General features: G+C 35.6%; 1 protein-coding gene across 1 annotated transcript in view; it reads left to right on the top strand.

Annotated features, from left to right (window-relative positions):
* Nucleotides 1-8,643: 8,643 nt before the first annotated feature.
* The window catches only part of LOC111052650, a 30,420-nt gene continuing 21,776 nt past the window's right edge, over nucleotides 8,644-17,287 (top strand). The window contains exon 1 of the mRNA XM_039419893.1: nucleotides 8,644-10,404. Within this exon, the coding sequence (XP_039275827.1) occupies nucleotides 9,340-10,404 (1,065 nt within the window). The 5' untranslated portion in view covers nucleotides 8,644-9,339. The remainder of the gene's footprint in view (nucleotides 10,405-17,287) is intronic.

Genomic DNA, 17,287 nt, shown 5'->3' with positions numbered 1-17,287 from the left:
GCCCTTTGCCGTCGTATTCTATTATTACAATGCGGGGCAAAGTGAGTCTAAATAGATGGGTTTCGTATGTGTTGGAGTAATAAATTGATACAGCCTTTTATAATGGGATGGGTGCGAGTTGCTAATAATCGTTCTCTCAATAGTCATTAATAGTCATTAATCCCACATCAAGTAATCAATCATCCCACTCCACTGATGTTATATTTCACTTTCTACTCCAACTAAAAGGTTATAAATTCATCAACTTCATTAAAATCTAAAGCGATTGAGAAAACTGCTAGTGGTAAGATGAGGATTTGATTAGTACTCAATTTCGATTGAATAAAATTCCCTAGTCAACAACACCTCAGTTTACTATTGCTGTAACACAGTAAATGAGAGATTCAGTAGATACAGTAGATTCTTTCATCGCTTACCTCATTATACTGGCACACACGTCATAAAGCCATATGAGCATCAAAAACCTGCAAGTGTTCACAGATTCACACATTATTTTATACAGTACGATATTAAATTTTAATTTTTATATTATATCTTATTTTATTTTTTACATTTCATTCGATTCTTGTTTTTTTTTCATAAATGCTCTTGTGCTAATAATAACATTATATATTATTAAATCATTTATTATTTGTATGGTTCGAACATAAAATACATGTTCTACTGGTGAATAATTCACTCATATTCTATTGAATGTCAATAATTACACATCTAACAAATGGGGATTAAACTTGTCACATAACTTTCAATGGAACAAAGCTTGATTTGATTAGATGTTGGAAATTTATTGTCGAGTTACTAACTAGGATCACTTACAGATCGGTTTTCAAAATTCATATATTCCTCAATAAGTAGGTTACACAGCGATAAGATATTAGGAGTTGACCATCTGCCTTATTTGAATTCTTGAAAGGTAGATGAGAAGAAGCATTTGGTTTGTTGACAGAAGTCTGAGGAAAGAAGGATAGAACGTTGTGCTACAAACAAGCTTTTCTGTCTTATCCTCTCTTATCCACTTCATTCATATCTTCTTCCTCCAGCTCTCCTCTCCATAATTTTTTCTCCATACCTTTTTCTACAGAGAACTCCTGCATTCCACACATTCTTCCAGTCTACTGCAAGTGCTATAGAAAATGATTAAATTTCCATGTTTACACACGCCACTTGGCACATTAACATGGAATCGCTCATTCAAAATTTTAGATTGCCGAAAGCGGTTAACATTTTCATTTTTCTGGTTCATTGAACTACAGCAATAACCCGCTTCAATGAGTTTCAGTCATGTGTGAGCTGATATTTCCATTCACATCTTGTTGTCATCAAGTCAAATTAAATAGAACAAGAATTTTATGTATATCTGTAAAAACATAGCCGATTCACAGTTTCATACCTAATGCAAATATTGAAGTATACTTATTTGTAGCCTTCAAGATTCTAGATAGGGTGAATAATTAGTGTACTAGCAGTATAAATCCCGAGCCACAACTGTCATATGTAGCTCTCTGATCAGACTCCGATTAGATCACGGATGACAATGACCTGGAAAGATGCATGCTATGCTACACATGTCAGTCAAGTGAATTTTACATTAATCAATCTAAATCTTGAATTGTACATCGGTTTTTAGAAACAAACCTTGTTCCAATCATAGCCAATAATAAGTTCAAATTCGAAAATTAGCAGTTTACGAGCTATTTTTCCGCCCCGGGACCCAGGTACTGTAATTATTATGCGGCACTGGTGAGCAAGAACATGTAAATAACTAATTCTGACTTGGGTTCACTGATTTGCAGGTTTGTTCTCAAGACAGTCAACGCTCTCTTATCTGATTTGACGTGCGCATAACAATGCAGCTGTGGAAATTTGCTCTCCAACATCCTGTCTTAATTGGTAACACAATTTTCCTACTAAAACTCATTTCAGAGCTTCAGTACTTTTATACTACGTTGATTCTATCACTACTACAGGAGTCAAGTTCTCTACAGTGTGAATTTTTGCACTCAAGTTTTGCCAGGTTTTTGTTCATAAAAGTATTAGAGATATTCCAATTTTCGAATGTTCTACTCTCGAAATCCAACCCTCTTCCTACTATACCAGCTGTCATATTAATTAAATGATGAATAAAACTGCAATAACTGAAGATAATACATTATTATACCCACATTCTATCTCAAGAAGTACATGAGTGTTGCTGTGCTTGATGATTAAGGCTGTGCAAAGGCTAAAAATGAACTTTCTACTCGTGATATTTTTCAAAGTTTTTCGATTTGTATATCATCAAGCTATTAAAAATAAGAAGTTTTCTCAGGAAAACATTTTTTTCTGATCATTACTTTTTAAGATATGAGCGACAAAAGTTTAAATTTTTGGGACAGAACATTTCAAATTCGGTAAGAGATAAATCCATGCGATTTAGAGGATAGATTCTTCATGGTATTGTTGATCTAGTAAAACAAAAATTTTCTGAAAAAATCCATTTTCAAGATATTTATTCAATTTACAAAAAATAACTTTTAGTTGAGTTATTTTTGGTAACTTGAATAGCTTTTTCAAAATTTGATATTTTCAGGAAATTTTTGTTTTACTAAATCAACAATATAATACCATGAAGAATCCATCCTCTGAATCTCATGGATTTTCTTACCGAATTTGAAATGTTCTGTCCCAAAAATTCAAACTTCAGGCACTAATATCTCAAAAAGTAATGATAGGAAAAAAATGTTTTTCCGAGAAAACTTTTTCATTTTGATAGCTTGATGATATACAAATCGAAAAACTTTGAAAAATATCACGATTAGAAAGTTTATTTATAGCCTTAGCACACAGCCTTAATAGTTCCACGGTTGAATTCAGGTTCCAAATCACCTACGTATCTCAAAGCCAGAAGGATTTTCAGTAAAGTTGGCTGACCATAGTGTAGGCTAGTTAGTATATTAGCAGATAGAAGTGAAGTACTTTTCGTTCTAGAATATTCTTTCATCTCATAACTATTCTTGGATATTTGTTCGTCTCTGGTAGTAGTCAGTAGTTAGGAGGTAGTTATGATATAACCTTATGATTGACCGAGCGAAGTGAGGTCTAAGATTCAAGTCGACGGTTTGGCATTTCTCTTAATATTTAAATGTTTATATGTTGCGCATTTACGGCGAAACGTGGTAATAGATTTTCATGAAATTTGACAGGTATGTTCCTTTTCAAATTGCGCATCGACCTATATACAAGGTTTTTGGAAATTTTGCATTTCAAGGATAATATAAAAGGAAAAAGTAGCCTCTTTCCCTTCATACACCAGTATAAGAGTAAAAATCAGACTATAGAATTATTCATCATAAATCAACTGTCTAGTGGACTATAATACTACCCGTTCAAAAACATCGAACATCTTGAAAATGTATCTTTGTTTCAATCAACGTTGTAGACAGTTGCAGCCAGACCTCCTGATAACAGCGCTCACACTCACATTCCGGGACGACACGTCACGGTACGATAGGACAGAAAGCTCTATGTTTATTTAGGATTTTTTCTAGACATTTTAAATTGTTCAATTATTTATTAATTTTTGAGAAAACATAACAACAGGTTAATGTAACTTACTGAGCGCGAGGTCTACTGTTCACAGAACTACTAGTATAACCTTACATCCATCCACCTTATGATATAACATAAAGGTGTTGTTGCATTCATTCAAATGTGTTTCATTCCAGGTTTAAACGAAAAGCGTGTCTTTCTCCGTTTAACCAAGGTGGTGCATATGGGCCTATTACTCTTAAAAATGAATCCTAAATTGATAATGACCCCTTATCCAGTAAGAGTCTAGATTTTGATCAAGAAAATTAACTGTTTTTATCTGTTTGATCGTATCGACAGCGATAGTGAGGTTTATCATAATACAATGAGAATGTTTCAATGATCAGGATTTACATTAGAATGTCATGAATTGAAAAAAAAATTAAGTCTGTTGTTGGCATCAAAACCATACGATTGGATGAATGAATAGCGTTAGATAATAATTTAGTCTTATCAAATAAAACATGCTGCATCCCAGCAGCATTTAACCCATCCCATTTAACAATTAAATCAAATAGAGTTGACATCACTTTGATATCCTGAGTATTGTTATGACATCGTTCACTTGGTATCCTGAATTACTGATCTTGACATCACTGGGCATCAGTTTGATATCCTGAGTAGTCTATTGTGAATGTTCAATGATCTTGTACTAAAACCTGGAGAGAGTTCTGAAAATTGGCATTTGATAATTCTGCGAGCTTGTTATCACACTAACATTATCAGATTTGATTTGTTCCAGGTCATAATCGATAGTTGGCTGAGATGGTTTTTTTTTATTTGGCACGGAAGGTGTGAGACGATCGAAGCAGCAGTGGGATTTGAGATGAACGGAACACCCTGGGAACCGTTCCCTTCCTTGACACTGCACAGTGCAATAAATCCATAATAGTGCGTGCAGTTACGGGCATTAATCGACGACGATTTTCAATAATTCAACTAATACACAATTGCCGGCCAATAGACGCTGAAATACCATTGTTGTCAAATAGAGCACACAACGGTAATGCACTCTAAACAGAGACGCAGTAACCAGCAAACCAAACACCGATTCGATTGATACTGACAAAGGCCGACCTAGATAAACTCGAAATATTCCTAGACATTTTTTCCTTGTGAAGTAGGAAATAATAAGAAATCATGCAGGCCTAGAACAGATTCCCGTGAACAGAATCGTACATAATCCAATTTCATACATTCTATTTGCAGCGGTGTGAGTATAAAGTGATTGCGTAGGGTCTTGTAAAAAAGTAGGCATAACTGTACTTGGATCATTGAATCCTCGAATAATGCTCGCTGCAAAGTCAGAGCATTTGTAGAGCTAGCTGTCTGCTGGAAACGTATCATTAGTGCAGCCCATCACATCACATCATTCAATATCCTAGATTTGGACAATGAAAGAAGGCCGCAGGTTCCTAGGCTCTAGTCGTTCATTGAGTTGTCTGACACTGAGCCTGAGATACGCTTTAGTGTCTTGAATTAGTTCTGTCTTTCTCCGCTAGAATTTAAAATAAAAAAGCTCTTCAAAATTCCTAAAGTGAAAGATCATTTTATTTTTTTCAAATTAGGCTACAATAATTATGGAGTTTGCATCGTATAGTGTTCAATACATTAAAATGATAGGTTAACAACTTTTGTTCGTAATCTGGTTTGAACCCGGGATCTCTAAGCTTCTACGGAAGTACTCTCTCTATTGAATCACTACATCCAAAACAGTGAATAGTATAGTTGAACTGTTGTATAAATTAGAATTAGAACCGTTTTCGGCTTCAGCCTGTGGTGCTTTTCTAAAAGTTGTGTTGTTCTGAATTGATGAAATGATCCAAGAATCATGGAGCAGTTCTTCTGTGAAAATTTAGAAGTTTGTTGGAGATTACAATTACAACGTATTTACAGTTGAGCAAAACCATTCAATGGAATGTTGTAAATCACTGTTTAGTCTCGAGATATTATTTTTATCAGAAATGTAAATCGCTCACTCAATCTAAGAGCGTTACTGTGGACACTTCATCACTTTTTACCGTATTTTATAGGTCAGTAAGACTGAGAATTTTGGGAAACACATTCCTTTTGCAGAATGTAGGTAGCGGAGAGAGTATTTGGTGAAGAAGAAAGAAGGCAGCAAGTGAACCTGTTATGCTTATGGGCTTGCGGCCAGGTTAAGGGCATGCTCGCAATGGGATTAGGCTGCAAAATAAATCAAGTCAGTGCAACCTTGGCCTGAGAGGGTAGACCGGTTACTTTCTCCGCCGGTTCGTATTGGAAAAGTAGAGATGCCCCACACAGATCGAAGCTATCAAATCGGTTTCCTATTCCTATACTTGTACAACTAGACTATTCCAGTGCCTTGTCTCGTCTTCTACACCACCGCGTAAACAATAACAAAATAAAAGCCTTTGTTTTCTTACAGGCCATCCATTTAACATTACGATCATCATGATTTCTAATCTCATTCAGCTGCTCGATCGCTGTTGTTCTCAATGCGATCTCATTTTCAAATAATCGTTACTAGTCTATCCCATCAGAAGTACATCGGATACTGTAAAGATGTATGGAAATGGTGAACACTGATCCAGAACAGAGTCTCTCGAACCGTGTCTTCTACAACAAAGATCATTCTCCAAACATCCGATGGAGTACGGTATACAAGATGGACGCTCGTTACGTTCAGTCATTAGAAAGGGATATCAGCAGGCCGATTTTATCAAACAAGTGAGATTGAGACCTCTTTTTGCGTCTCTTTTCGCGGCAATTGAGCAAAATAGCATACAAATGTGCCGTCATGTGGAAGGTAATATATCATCTGTCAAAGAGGATGTTACATGTACACTGTATTCTAGACCATTGTAATGTCATTAGGAAGTAATGGTCATGGGGAAAGCTATGAGCCAAGACGGTTCTCTTAAACGTACAAGGCTTGTTATGAAACTTTCATTTAAAATAAAAAAATGTTGAATCTATAGGAGTTGGATGAGCCTATCTCATCAACGATATGAATTGCCAAATCTCATGATTATCACCAACTAAATATACTCACTAAAATGTTAATGTCAATGTTATTATTATTGAGAATAGTCACTCAAATTTTTCCACATTTTTCTTGCAAGACTCATTTCTATTTCCAAAAAACATAGTGAATGGATTGATATAACTATCTTTTTAATCAGATAAATGTTAAACTTTCAGCTTTGTTTAATACAAATAGTAGAGATCGAATTTTCTTGAATGTCCTTCTAAAACTTTTTGTCAATAATCTGATATATCCTAATTACAGTATCAAAGTTTGCTTCTTACAACAAAGCTCACACTTTATATATTCCCAGACGCGTTTCATCACTCAAGTCCTCATCTGTAATTCACTACATAGCAGTAGCCTAACTTTTATGAACTTGGAAATAATGTGTTTGAAGATATGAGTGCAGAGTGATCTTTAGAATTGGAGTGACTTAAGAACATTGAAATTTCGCAACAACTATTAAAATTCAATCTAGTGAAGTAACATAGTTTACTCCTACATCATTGTGAGCATTCTAGTGCTCGAGAATTTCCTCCAATAAGATAACTCCATTTGTTTTTTGCCTCCGTCTATCAAATTGAAGTTCATTAGTAGTGGTAAAGCTCAGTCACTAGGTGATGAACTCAGGATGGATAATCTGTTAATGCAGCTGCAATTTTAAATATTCAGTTCATACTCAATAAGGTAATTTAATTAATGAAATTCAAGAAAAATCTTCAAAAATTACACTTTACTATTCTAATAGTTCCTATGAGTCAACAAGCTCTACGAATTCCTGCAACTTTCATTCCCAAGAAAACATTATCAGATAAACATAATACTAAAAATATTCTCTATTAATATCAAGGATAAATTAGCTGGTTCCTACTCTACTTGAGTTGAAATTCCATGATCTTGATGGTGAGGCTTCGAAGCATGTATCTGCTTTGCAAAACAAATTACAAACTAACCTATTTCATCCATTTTATCTATAAGTGTCAACAACAATATCCTCCAAGCAGACTCAACGTTTAATTGTTTAGAGAAAGATTAATATAATAAAAATTTGTAAAAATTAAATGTAAAAATTTCTAAAAAAATCAGTTTATATGAGTTATGTAACTGATGACAGGTTTTGACGTGAAATGCTTTTCTAAAATCCTCTTCAAGAAGTATAGCCTCATTCCATTTCTTAAATGCAAAATATCCTCCTCTCCTTAGGCATTGGAGCTTTGTGGTGAGAGAGTATTCAGAATAAATATAGAATCTTCTGAGGAGTTGGAGGCTCCAACCGGGAAAAACATGTGAGAAGGGCCGAGTTAGCTTTCGTGAAGAGGAAACCGCGCGGCGCTCATGGATTTCCAAAGAAATGTTTTGATCTACTTGAAGAACACTTGCATTTACTACAACAATAATTTTTGGTGGATATCTCTCCGCAGTGCACGATTCGTTTATCTGTGAACAATCATACATTTTAGCTAAGGTGGTTTATTATTCTATGGCTTTTCAATAATTAATTTATAAGGCTTGCCAATTGCATGAATCAAGAACCAGTTCAATCAATATTATTTTCCATTCCGAATTATCTTTTTTCTTGTCCAAGCTAGAGAATATTTGACACAATATTATAAGGTTCTTTCATAATCTTATACAAATAAAATCGAGTACATATAGTAATATTCTACAGAATATAAGAGTAGGCCTAAAATACCCATTAAAAATTATGCATAGAAATTACGCATTAAAAATTACTCATAGAGCAGTGAATTATAAAGCCCTAGAACAAAGTATAATTTGTGATAAAAGCCTTATGGAATTGGGTACCTATCAAATAAAAATAACTACGAATCATCAACAGTATTTGGAGGAGAACATTTTTTTTACCTCTACTGTACTTGTCTATACAAAGTACATCAACGATATGGTATCTCTTCACAATACTATCCACAGATGGGAAAGATTGTTTGTTGTGTGCTGGAGTTGGGGATGAGAGGGAATGCGTGTGAGGACTGCAGAGGGAGAGAGAAAGATTGTGTGTTTGAGAGGAGGGAGTGCCAGACTCTCTCAGGTGGCTGGAGTTGAGTGTCAGTGATACAGGTGCGCTTGCACGAGACGGAACTAGGAAGGCGCAACTTCCTTCCATCAGCACTTGGTGGTGCAATCAACCGCGCGTCTCACTGCATGCAGTTCAAAGTCTCACGCTAGGCTCGCGTTCACTTCTGAATAAATTAGTGCTGGATGAACAATGCCCGGTGATTATTCTACATTTTTGTCAGACAATGAACTCAGTTTCCACGAGAGTGATGAACGTGTGTTGAACTTGTAGGAGTGTAGTAAGAGTTGTTTTAGGAATGGAAAAATGGATGCGATTCTATGGAAGGTGAAGTTTCTAGTGGAGGATAATTGTTGAGATCAACAATTTTACTAAATCATTATTGCTCTATCCAACAAGTTGAATATTTTATAAATTGGGAATGTTATGTGAGACGATTTTGGGGATTGATAGTTAAAACAAAGTTCATACAATTTCGCAGAGCTGTATGAGTGGTTAATTTTGGACTGTTTACTAAATCTGTCTTAGAAAAGTCCAGTTTGAGAATGTTAATAGTAGAATTTCTAAGTGTGCAGTTTGATAAGAATAAGCTTCCGAACTAAAATAGCTGCTATACAGAAAATTTAATTGAGAACTGAGTATCGTGTTTCTGAATTGAACCTGTGATTGTGTGATTTTTTAAAGTTTACTTGAGTATTATGATCGGTTTGGTGAAATAGAAATCATGAACCGATATTACGAAGCTTACCCGCGTCGTTCAGGGATTCTGACATTGCCACCCCCGCCTCTAACAGACCCTTCAGCTACGTGGACCTCTTACAACTCGGAGCCGGTACGCGGTGGAGAACGCATCAAACCCGAGAGAAGCCGCCATGGGGTGAGTGTTCAGAAAATGCAATGGAGAAACTCACACTGGGTGGATGGATTCCCTGAAATGGTCAGCTCCATGACAATTGCTGACGTCAGTCCACGTTTCGCTGTTAAACGAATTCTTCTGCTGTATGAGAATGCTCAGTACCGTGAGGCGGCCAACTTTGTCAACAGATTGAGTCATGGCACATTCAAAGCTATCCTGCCTCAGCTTCCCATTGATGTTTTCATAGAAGCTATGCCGCACTCTGTGTTGATTCTGGAAGCATTATATGCTAAAGTTTTCCTCAGTTCTGATTGTGGGGTGAAAATGCTGCGTCCGGAAAATGTACTCATGCAATTGGTGAAGGTTTTCTCGGGCGGCAGTGCTGAGAGATGGTTGGCAAGCAGTAGAAAGCTGTTGAAAGTTATTGTACTCTCCGAGCCAAAACTGAGGAAAGCTCTCCAGGTACGTCGTAGAGCACTAGACAAGGCGGTAGAAGGTTTGGGCCAGCATGGATTGGTGGGAACAAGCGATGAAACCCTCACAAATCTACACGATGCTCTCAAAGTGGAGTTCCAGAGACTGGCTGACACCTACAAAACTGCTCTACAGAAGTTGGAGGAGCTGAGCCTGTCGGGTCGTCGCGACGGCGTCTCCAAGGGTCCAGCACCCGTCCAGGCGTCGCATCAGAGACAGCTCTCATTGAGACAGAGCGACATCCAGGAGCGTCTCATCAAGAACAAAACACTGCTCAATGTCGTCGAGCCGGCCATCAGCAATCGATCGCTGGCAATATTACTCACAATTCTGCAAAGACGTGTTGAATGTGACAAGGACGCTCTGTTTCAATTCACACAGCTGAGGAAGGAGCTGAATGTTGAACCTGACCATGTCGTTGCACCTCTGCTCATGAGATACTCGCATGCCTGTGACCAGGTGAGTTCTATTGAATGTTTCAATAATAATTATTCATGATCTTATAATATTTACATAAACTAGAAAAAAATCCTATCGTTTGATTTATTTAACAACTACCACGTCAATGCGAATAATTCAAATTTGATATAATACTACTTTCAAACTTTCAAACTTTCAAATCGAGAATATTTACTCCATAAAACTTCCATGCTAAAGAGCTCTATTTGATGAAGGCTGCTATTACAGAAGAGTCATGATAGGCATTATCGAATCAATTGAAAAATCATTCTCGTTCATTTCAAACTTCCTCGAATTCAATTCATGTTGAGTGAAACTTTATTTTAATGGATAAAACATCCACGCCTTTCAAAAGAGTAAATTACATGTTAACGAAGTCTATGAAGTCCTTAGTTTGTAAGAAGAAAAGGAGAAGAAGGTGAAGAGAACACAGTCAAAAATAGTGGATAAAAACTATACAAGTATTCATTATGCATAACTATCCAAGTATTGATCCAAGTGCATTTACTTTTGCCACTTTCTTCGACACCCATCTAGTCGCTTTTTCACTTTCTGTTTGTATCTGGGACTGAGATTTCGAATAAAGCGAGTATAATTGAAAAACGTGACACAGCTATCCTGATTTGGAGGGTGATACAAGGAAAGTTCATGCTCAGGGTCACCAGACACCAAATGATGGCCATGACCATGAAATCAATGAGAAAAGCATCCGATCATTATCGACTTGAAATCGTGCATGTTAACGGAATCGACTTTCGCCCATCATTAAGCAAAGAAGTTCTGCTAACGAAGTGTTCAAAATATTCTATACTCAAACCATGAAATTGACTGTTCAGGCAATACGGGGTTTCCGCGACGTTCCATCAGATTCAGAGAAATATTATTTTTTTCAAAATATTTTATCCATTCAGAATCAGGAGTTCGATTAATGATGAAATATTTCATTATTTTCTAGGTCTCTAAATAAGAATCTAATTGATTTGCACAGAGTTTCAGAGAATATCATCAGATAATAATGATACCGAGATTGAAATTATAGAATAGAATAGAATCCGATTGAAATTATCACAGAAATAACAATTAAGAAAATATAAATTATCACAGATATTGAAATATTAATTAAGTCAAAAAAGTTGGTTAATTAACATCCAAATATACTCTCTTATCAGAGGTTATTGAACTTCCTTATTTGTTGTTGACGGATATGATATGATCCTTAAAGAATGAATTTTATGAATGATGATATCCAAATAGAATGATACCGTAGCTATAAAAAACGTGTAGAGGTTAATAGAAAAGTACCATATTGCAAGCGTTAAAAAGGGATTCTCTCTCGTATAACGGGTTTTCGTTTTTAAAGAGTATAGGTGATTCAGTGTCACCAGTAAAAACCTGTCTCATTAGATAAAGAAAGTCGTCCCTGAAGGACAAGAATTTTGAACATAATCTTGCTCACCAAAGTCTAATATAACACCAGCTTCAGCACCTGAAAGTCTTCTCACATTACCATTTAATGGCTGATTTTAGAAATCATCCTGGCTAGACCATCTTGAATTTCTCTTTTTCCTTGCTTTTTTTATCTATCTACTTCTTTAACTTTTGGGTTATGGTTTGGAAGAAAGTTGTTATTGTAACCTTTGTCAAACGAAGAACTATAGCTTTCTTAATAGAGAATTCACATTTCACATACTGCATAAATTATATGCGTATCTGACAACTTCACATATAGTTGGATGACTTCAATTATTGAAGCCTGCCTCATTCATTAGGTTGCAAAACTTAGAAGCTTTATAGCTTCAATGGAGTAGATTTAATAGGGTGTGTCCTTTTCATAATAAACACTGAATCTAAGATAAAAAAAATGTATCCTATTAGAATGAAATTTTATCAGACTGATAATGGAATAAAGAATTAAAGTAGAAACAGTATAAGTCTAGAGTATATGGCAGAGTTCACTTCTTACCAGAATATAAGGCAGAGTTCACTTCTGGTATTTATTGGAAATGCAGTGAGAATCATGTAATGAACCAGCTAGTTTCAAAAATTAAGATAATCGTTCCGGAATATCTTCACCAGCCAACAAGTAATAGCGCTCAATCAATAAATTAGTCCACTCTCTTCGACATGATTCAATTTAGCCGTGATATAAGTTGGATTTTCTCACACTAATAGCCTAAATTACGTAGGTGGAGAATTAATAAAGCTTGATCTGGGTAACTGATATCAATAGGCGGAAGCTAAATACTCTGTACTGACAAAATGTCTTTTCCTGATCTGATGTCCCAGTTTGAATTATTCTCCTTTATGAGCTTCGAATGTTTAGGTACATCAATGAACATTGGGAATGGAAATTCGTGCGTTGATTCCCATACGTAGTTTAATTGAAGATTTGCATCCATAGAGAACATAATAGGGATTTCTATAAGTAATATTCTAAATCTTTTTTTTCCTTTTTGAGTCGTTGAGAAGTTGATATAGTGGTAATTATTCATATTAAATAAAAAGACCAAAAATTGTCAAAAACCAGAGATTTAATTGAAAGTTAGAATGACCGGTTTCGGTTGTTACACCATTGTCAATCTCTGATAAACCCTACAATTCTATATGTTATTTTAGTTCAATTCTCTCCGTTTGCATCTCATAATAGCAGTTCGTTAAATTGAAAACATTGTTGCTCAATGACATTGACTTGAATTAATCTGGAAAAAATCCAGAAAAACTCCTTTGGGAGAAACATTTTCAAAGTTATTATGTATTACTTAAAAGCTCAAGATTTATACTTCAGTTATATAGATTATAGCCCTCATTTATATTTTAAAACTATTTGTGTTTAAGCATAGGAGAAGTTCTACTTCCAAGTACACAGTATATGAGTTTTTTCAGTACATATAATTATGATTTGTGAGTCGTATATCTAAATAATTAGTTTGAGCTTACCAAAGTTTTGGGAGAAATTGCAAACGAGCATGATCCACTCCAATAATGCTTTTCTCTCCACAGAAGTCATATTGACAATCATCGATTCCAGGTTGTAATAATGCACTTTCGATTTTGCGGTTGCTAAAAGTCAAAACGGCCACAAAAATACAGTCGAAATGGTATCTTTTAATGGAAAACGTGCTCTAAAAGACTTTCTCGGGAATTTGACTTCACAGCAGTATGATGCCAGCAAATTCAATCGATTAGAAAATGGATAACTGTTATGATTTATTTTTCGACCACCATCAAACAATCACGGACTTTCACCATCAATAATACGTGCAGAGCAGTTTCCATTGCTTACTGCCTATTTACACAGATTTGTTGGTCTGAATGTTCAAAAGTTATGAAAATACAGTATTTGTACACGTTTTGTAACTACTTTCATCATTATCAGTCATTGCGAATTTCAGATTGGGAATTTTTTTATTGCTTTGCTTGTGAATTTCATATTATACTGAGTTTGAACTTAGTACTATTTATTAGTCTAATTAAAACTTATTCAAAAGTGTTCATGGAATTTAACAAGCTAAACTATAGCTTATCTGATGAAAGTAATTTCCTTTCCCTGTTTTAAATAAAGATAAATTGTATTGCCAATTACGACCTACTCACGTGAAATCTTGAATGACACTTTAATAGTAGCACTTCAAGTAGTATTGATTGATACATTTAGTCAATTACTATAAAACAAGAAGTGCTCCAAAATACTACCCTCCTGCTCTTCACTGTAAAGGTAGGCGCACACAGATCGTCATCGGACGGACGGCACGCATCGGACGGATCGGATTATTATATTTGATGCATTGTTTTGCATTTTTCCAATTGAAAACAATGCATCAAATATAATAATCCGATCCGTCCGATGCGTGCCGTCCGTCCGATGACGATCTGTGTGCGTCTACCTTTAAGGTACATTCATCTGTTTCGATTGATCATAATGGTATATCGAGCAGCTTCAACTAATCTCATATGATTTGATTCTATCGAAATTCTGAGCAATTGTTCAGAAATATTCCAGTTTACTTACTATGACTTGCCAGGGTTGCGATTATCTCGTGAATAGGATAAGCTCATTGGACCTATTTTTAACGTTATCTTCTCGAGCTCAGCCTTTTTCAATCAATACAAATTATTCTACTAATTGAACAGAATAGTTGTGTTGTGTGTGATGTTGTGGTACTTGTGTTTTCATGAATTTATGTCAATTTGTGTTTTCATGAACAGAATAGAATAGAATTGAATAGAACGATCTTATTCTAATAACAAGTAAGTTATTAACAAATTTTATCTGCAGTAATCTCAACTTATACACCTTTCATAGAATGACAGAATGTGAATGTGATTTGAAGAGCCGTACAGGTACAGTCAGCTTCAATCACTTTCTTTTGATGAGTTTTTGTTGTCGGTTGCGGTCAGTGCACCTGTGGTGGTGAGGTGGTGAGGTGGTGAGGTCTGAGCTCGGTCACCAGTCGAGTGATGCACCAATGCAATGCAATGCATCAACGCCTGCCTATGTTCTTATGTAATAAAGTGTCGTGAGTTCGGCTTCAGATCCCCTTCAACATGGGTTTCAATGCCTGGGTTGGAAACGTTGACATGGAGTGTACCGCTTCTTACCAAAACGGTTCCACTCGGTTACCAACAGGGTATTCTCAACTTCTTTACTTTTTATCATCTACTCTTCATTCTCCTCATCCTCCTCTTCTTGTATGCCTCCTCTTGCACCTCCTCCTCTTCGAACAATCCTCAACATGAACTTCCACTCAAAGTTCCCAACCACATCTACATAACAAAGACATCGGCCACAATGGCACTATCATTATTAGCCAAACTGGTTATTACTTTATCTCCACTACAATCTACATACAAAGTAGCTTCTTGATACCTTTCATTCCTCTAGAATTTCCACCTATTGAAGAAATCTCCATTTACTCCTCAGCTATCATTACTATTATAGTGCTATTACTCCTAGTTATGCATAGCTCTACCGCTATGGTCCTGAATATACTTGTTGGGTTTCGCTAATTGATTTGTAAAAACAGTGATAGATTCTCCTTCTTTATTTTCTTCATCCATTGGAGGCAGTAGCTTAGTCATGATTTGAATATAGATAATTCCTAATAGACAGTTAAAACTTTACCCCTTGTGTGCTCTTAACTAATATTGCTCCAAACTTCTCACAATTATTGAGTACAACAAATTTTTAAACGTTTTTTGTTTCAACTTTGTTACCCTTAGTGTATCAATTTCTTGTAATTTCGAGGAGATCCAGCATGTGCTACTTAGAGGCTTCCCTCTGGGTCTTGCCAATAAATAGAGGCTCATTATCCTTGTAAAGTAAGCAGAGGAATGAAGCTATCAATGCCATTTTCTATGTTAAGTTCACTTTTATTTTTTGGGGAGCGAGTTACATCCTGATATCAAAATATCCCTGCTCTATATCTCCCATAGGGATTTTCCAACTTCTAAAACCAAAGTGTATATTTTACAAGGATTATTTAAAATTGAGATGACTATTTCTATATAAGTGTTTATAATAAGCGGCAAATTTTGCAAGCAACCTTCTTTTGAAAGCAATCCTACACTTGTAATAAATTATTTATATGGTTTCTTAGTGAAATGTTGTCTAAAAAATTTTGCCTTCTGTTTATCACTGGTTTGAAGGAAGACTCGCATTTCGACTAAGCAACTGATTGGTGCTTTATAATAGTACATAGATGGGAGTAAATTTTCAAGCTGTCTTCAATATTTTCCAGTAGTTGAGCTTACTTGAACAATATTCTGTCTGCTCTATTAACTTAGTCCACGGTCTCTGATTTACAACGATTTAGCATCATTATTCATAGTTGAAGATGATTATAGATCAGTAAGTCAATCTCCACCATTCTTCTCCAACGGCCGTAAGTCAAGACCGCTTGTTTATGAATGAAAAACGGCGGAGAAATTGCGCACTACCGTCGTCATTGTTACTCTCCGAGCTTTCATCCAATTAATTGAAACGAAATCTCAAACTTCGAAAACAGGAAAATTTGCACAGCAGGAAATTGAACTGTATATCAAATTCCAAGCGCAATCGTGCATATCGCAAGTTTATTGTGAACGTTTCGAACAGTCTCTTTTTGGAATGGAGTTGATAATAATTGGTAGCTGTTTTCAGTTCGAGCTGGTAATTATCCTGTATTTAGCCGCTGACCAAGTGCCTGAATTCTGTCTCTATCCTGCACAGAGCAACAGCTGCCATCAGCTTGAAGAAGTGCTTTATCAACCGCTATTTCCGTGCTCGAGCTAGAATGCCCAGTACCGTTGTCTATCAGTTAACAAGCAATAGGCTTTTAAAACAGATATATTTATGTGGCTATCAATACACTTAGTAGCATGACCCTTTGTAGGTGCTTCCATCTGAACAAATCAGAGTATTCAACGCGAAATTTTGCATGAATGGTACAATATTCCAATTAGACTTTGCTTCATTCATTGGTACTTTTGTACAAGTTTTTATTTTTTGTTAATCGTTCAGCATTGTCTCGTTCTAGTTCACAATAATTCTGCTTCTCGTTCATTTAACAATTCAGTACAGAGAGATGATTTGTTAAAGTTCAACCATAGTGAATAAATTTAGAATTGAATGGTCGATAGTTGAAAACATGGTTAACAATCTCATACTTAGTTGGCATCAAGATTCAAATTAATTGGAAGCTGAGTGCTCTTGCAGTAGGAACTGTGCTTGATCGTAATTTATTGAAATATTACGCAATTTATTAAAATATAAAGTGGGATCTGATTTACATTTTGGTTCACATTGATTTTACACTTTTCATTCATTTTTTGCAGTTCGTAGTATTAGTGAGTTGTAAATTATGTGGAGTTCTGAACTCTTCAATTCTTTTTAGGATATAAGGTT

This window comes from Nilaparvata lugens, chromosome 1 (genome assembly GCF_014356525.2).
Source record: "Nilaparvata lugens isolate BPH chromosome 1, ASM1435652v1, whole genome shotgun sequence".
Classification (NCBI taxonomy): Eukaryota; Metazoa; Arthropoda; class Insecta; order Hemiptera; family Delphacidae; genus Nilaparvata; species Nilaparvata lugens.
This window is presented reverse-complemented; position numbering and strand designations above follow the sequence as displayed.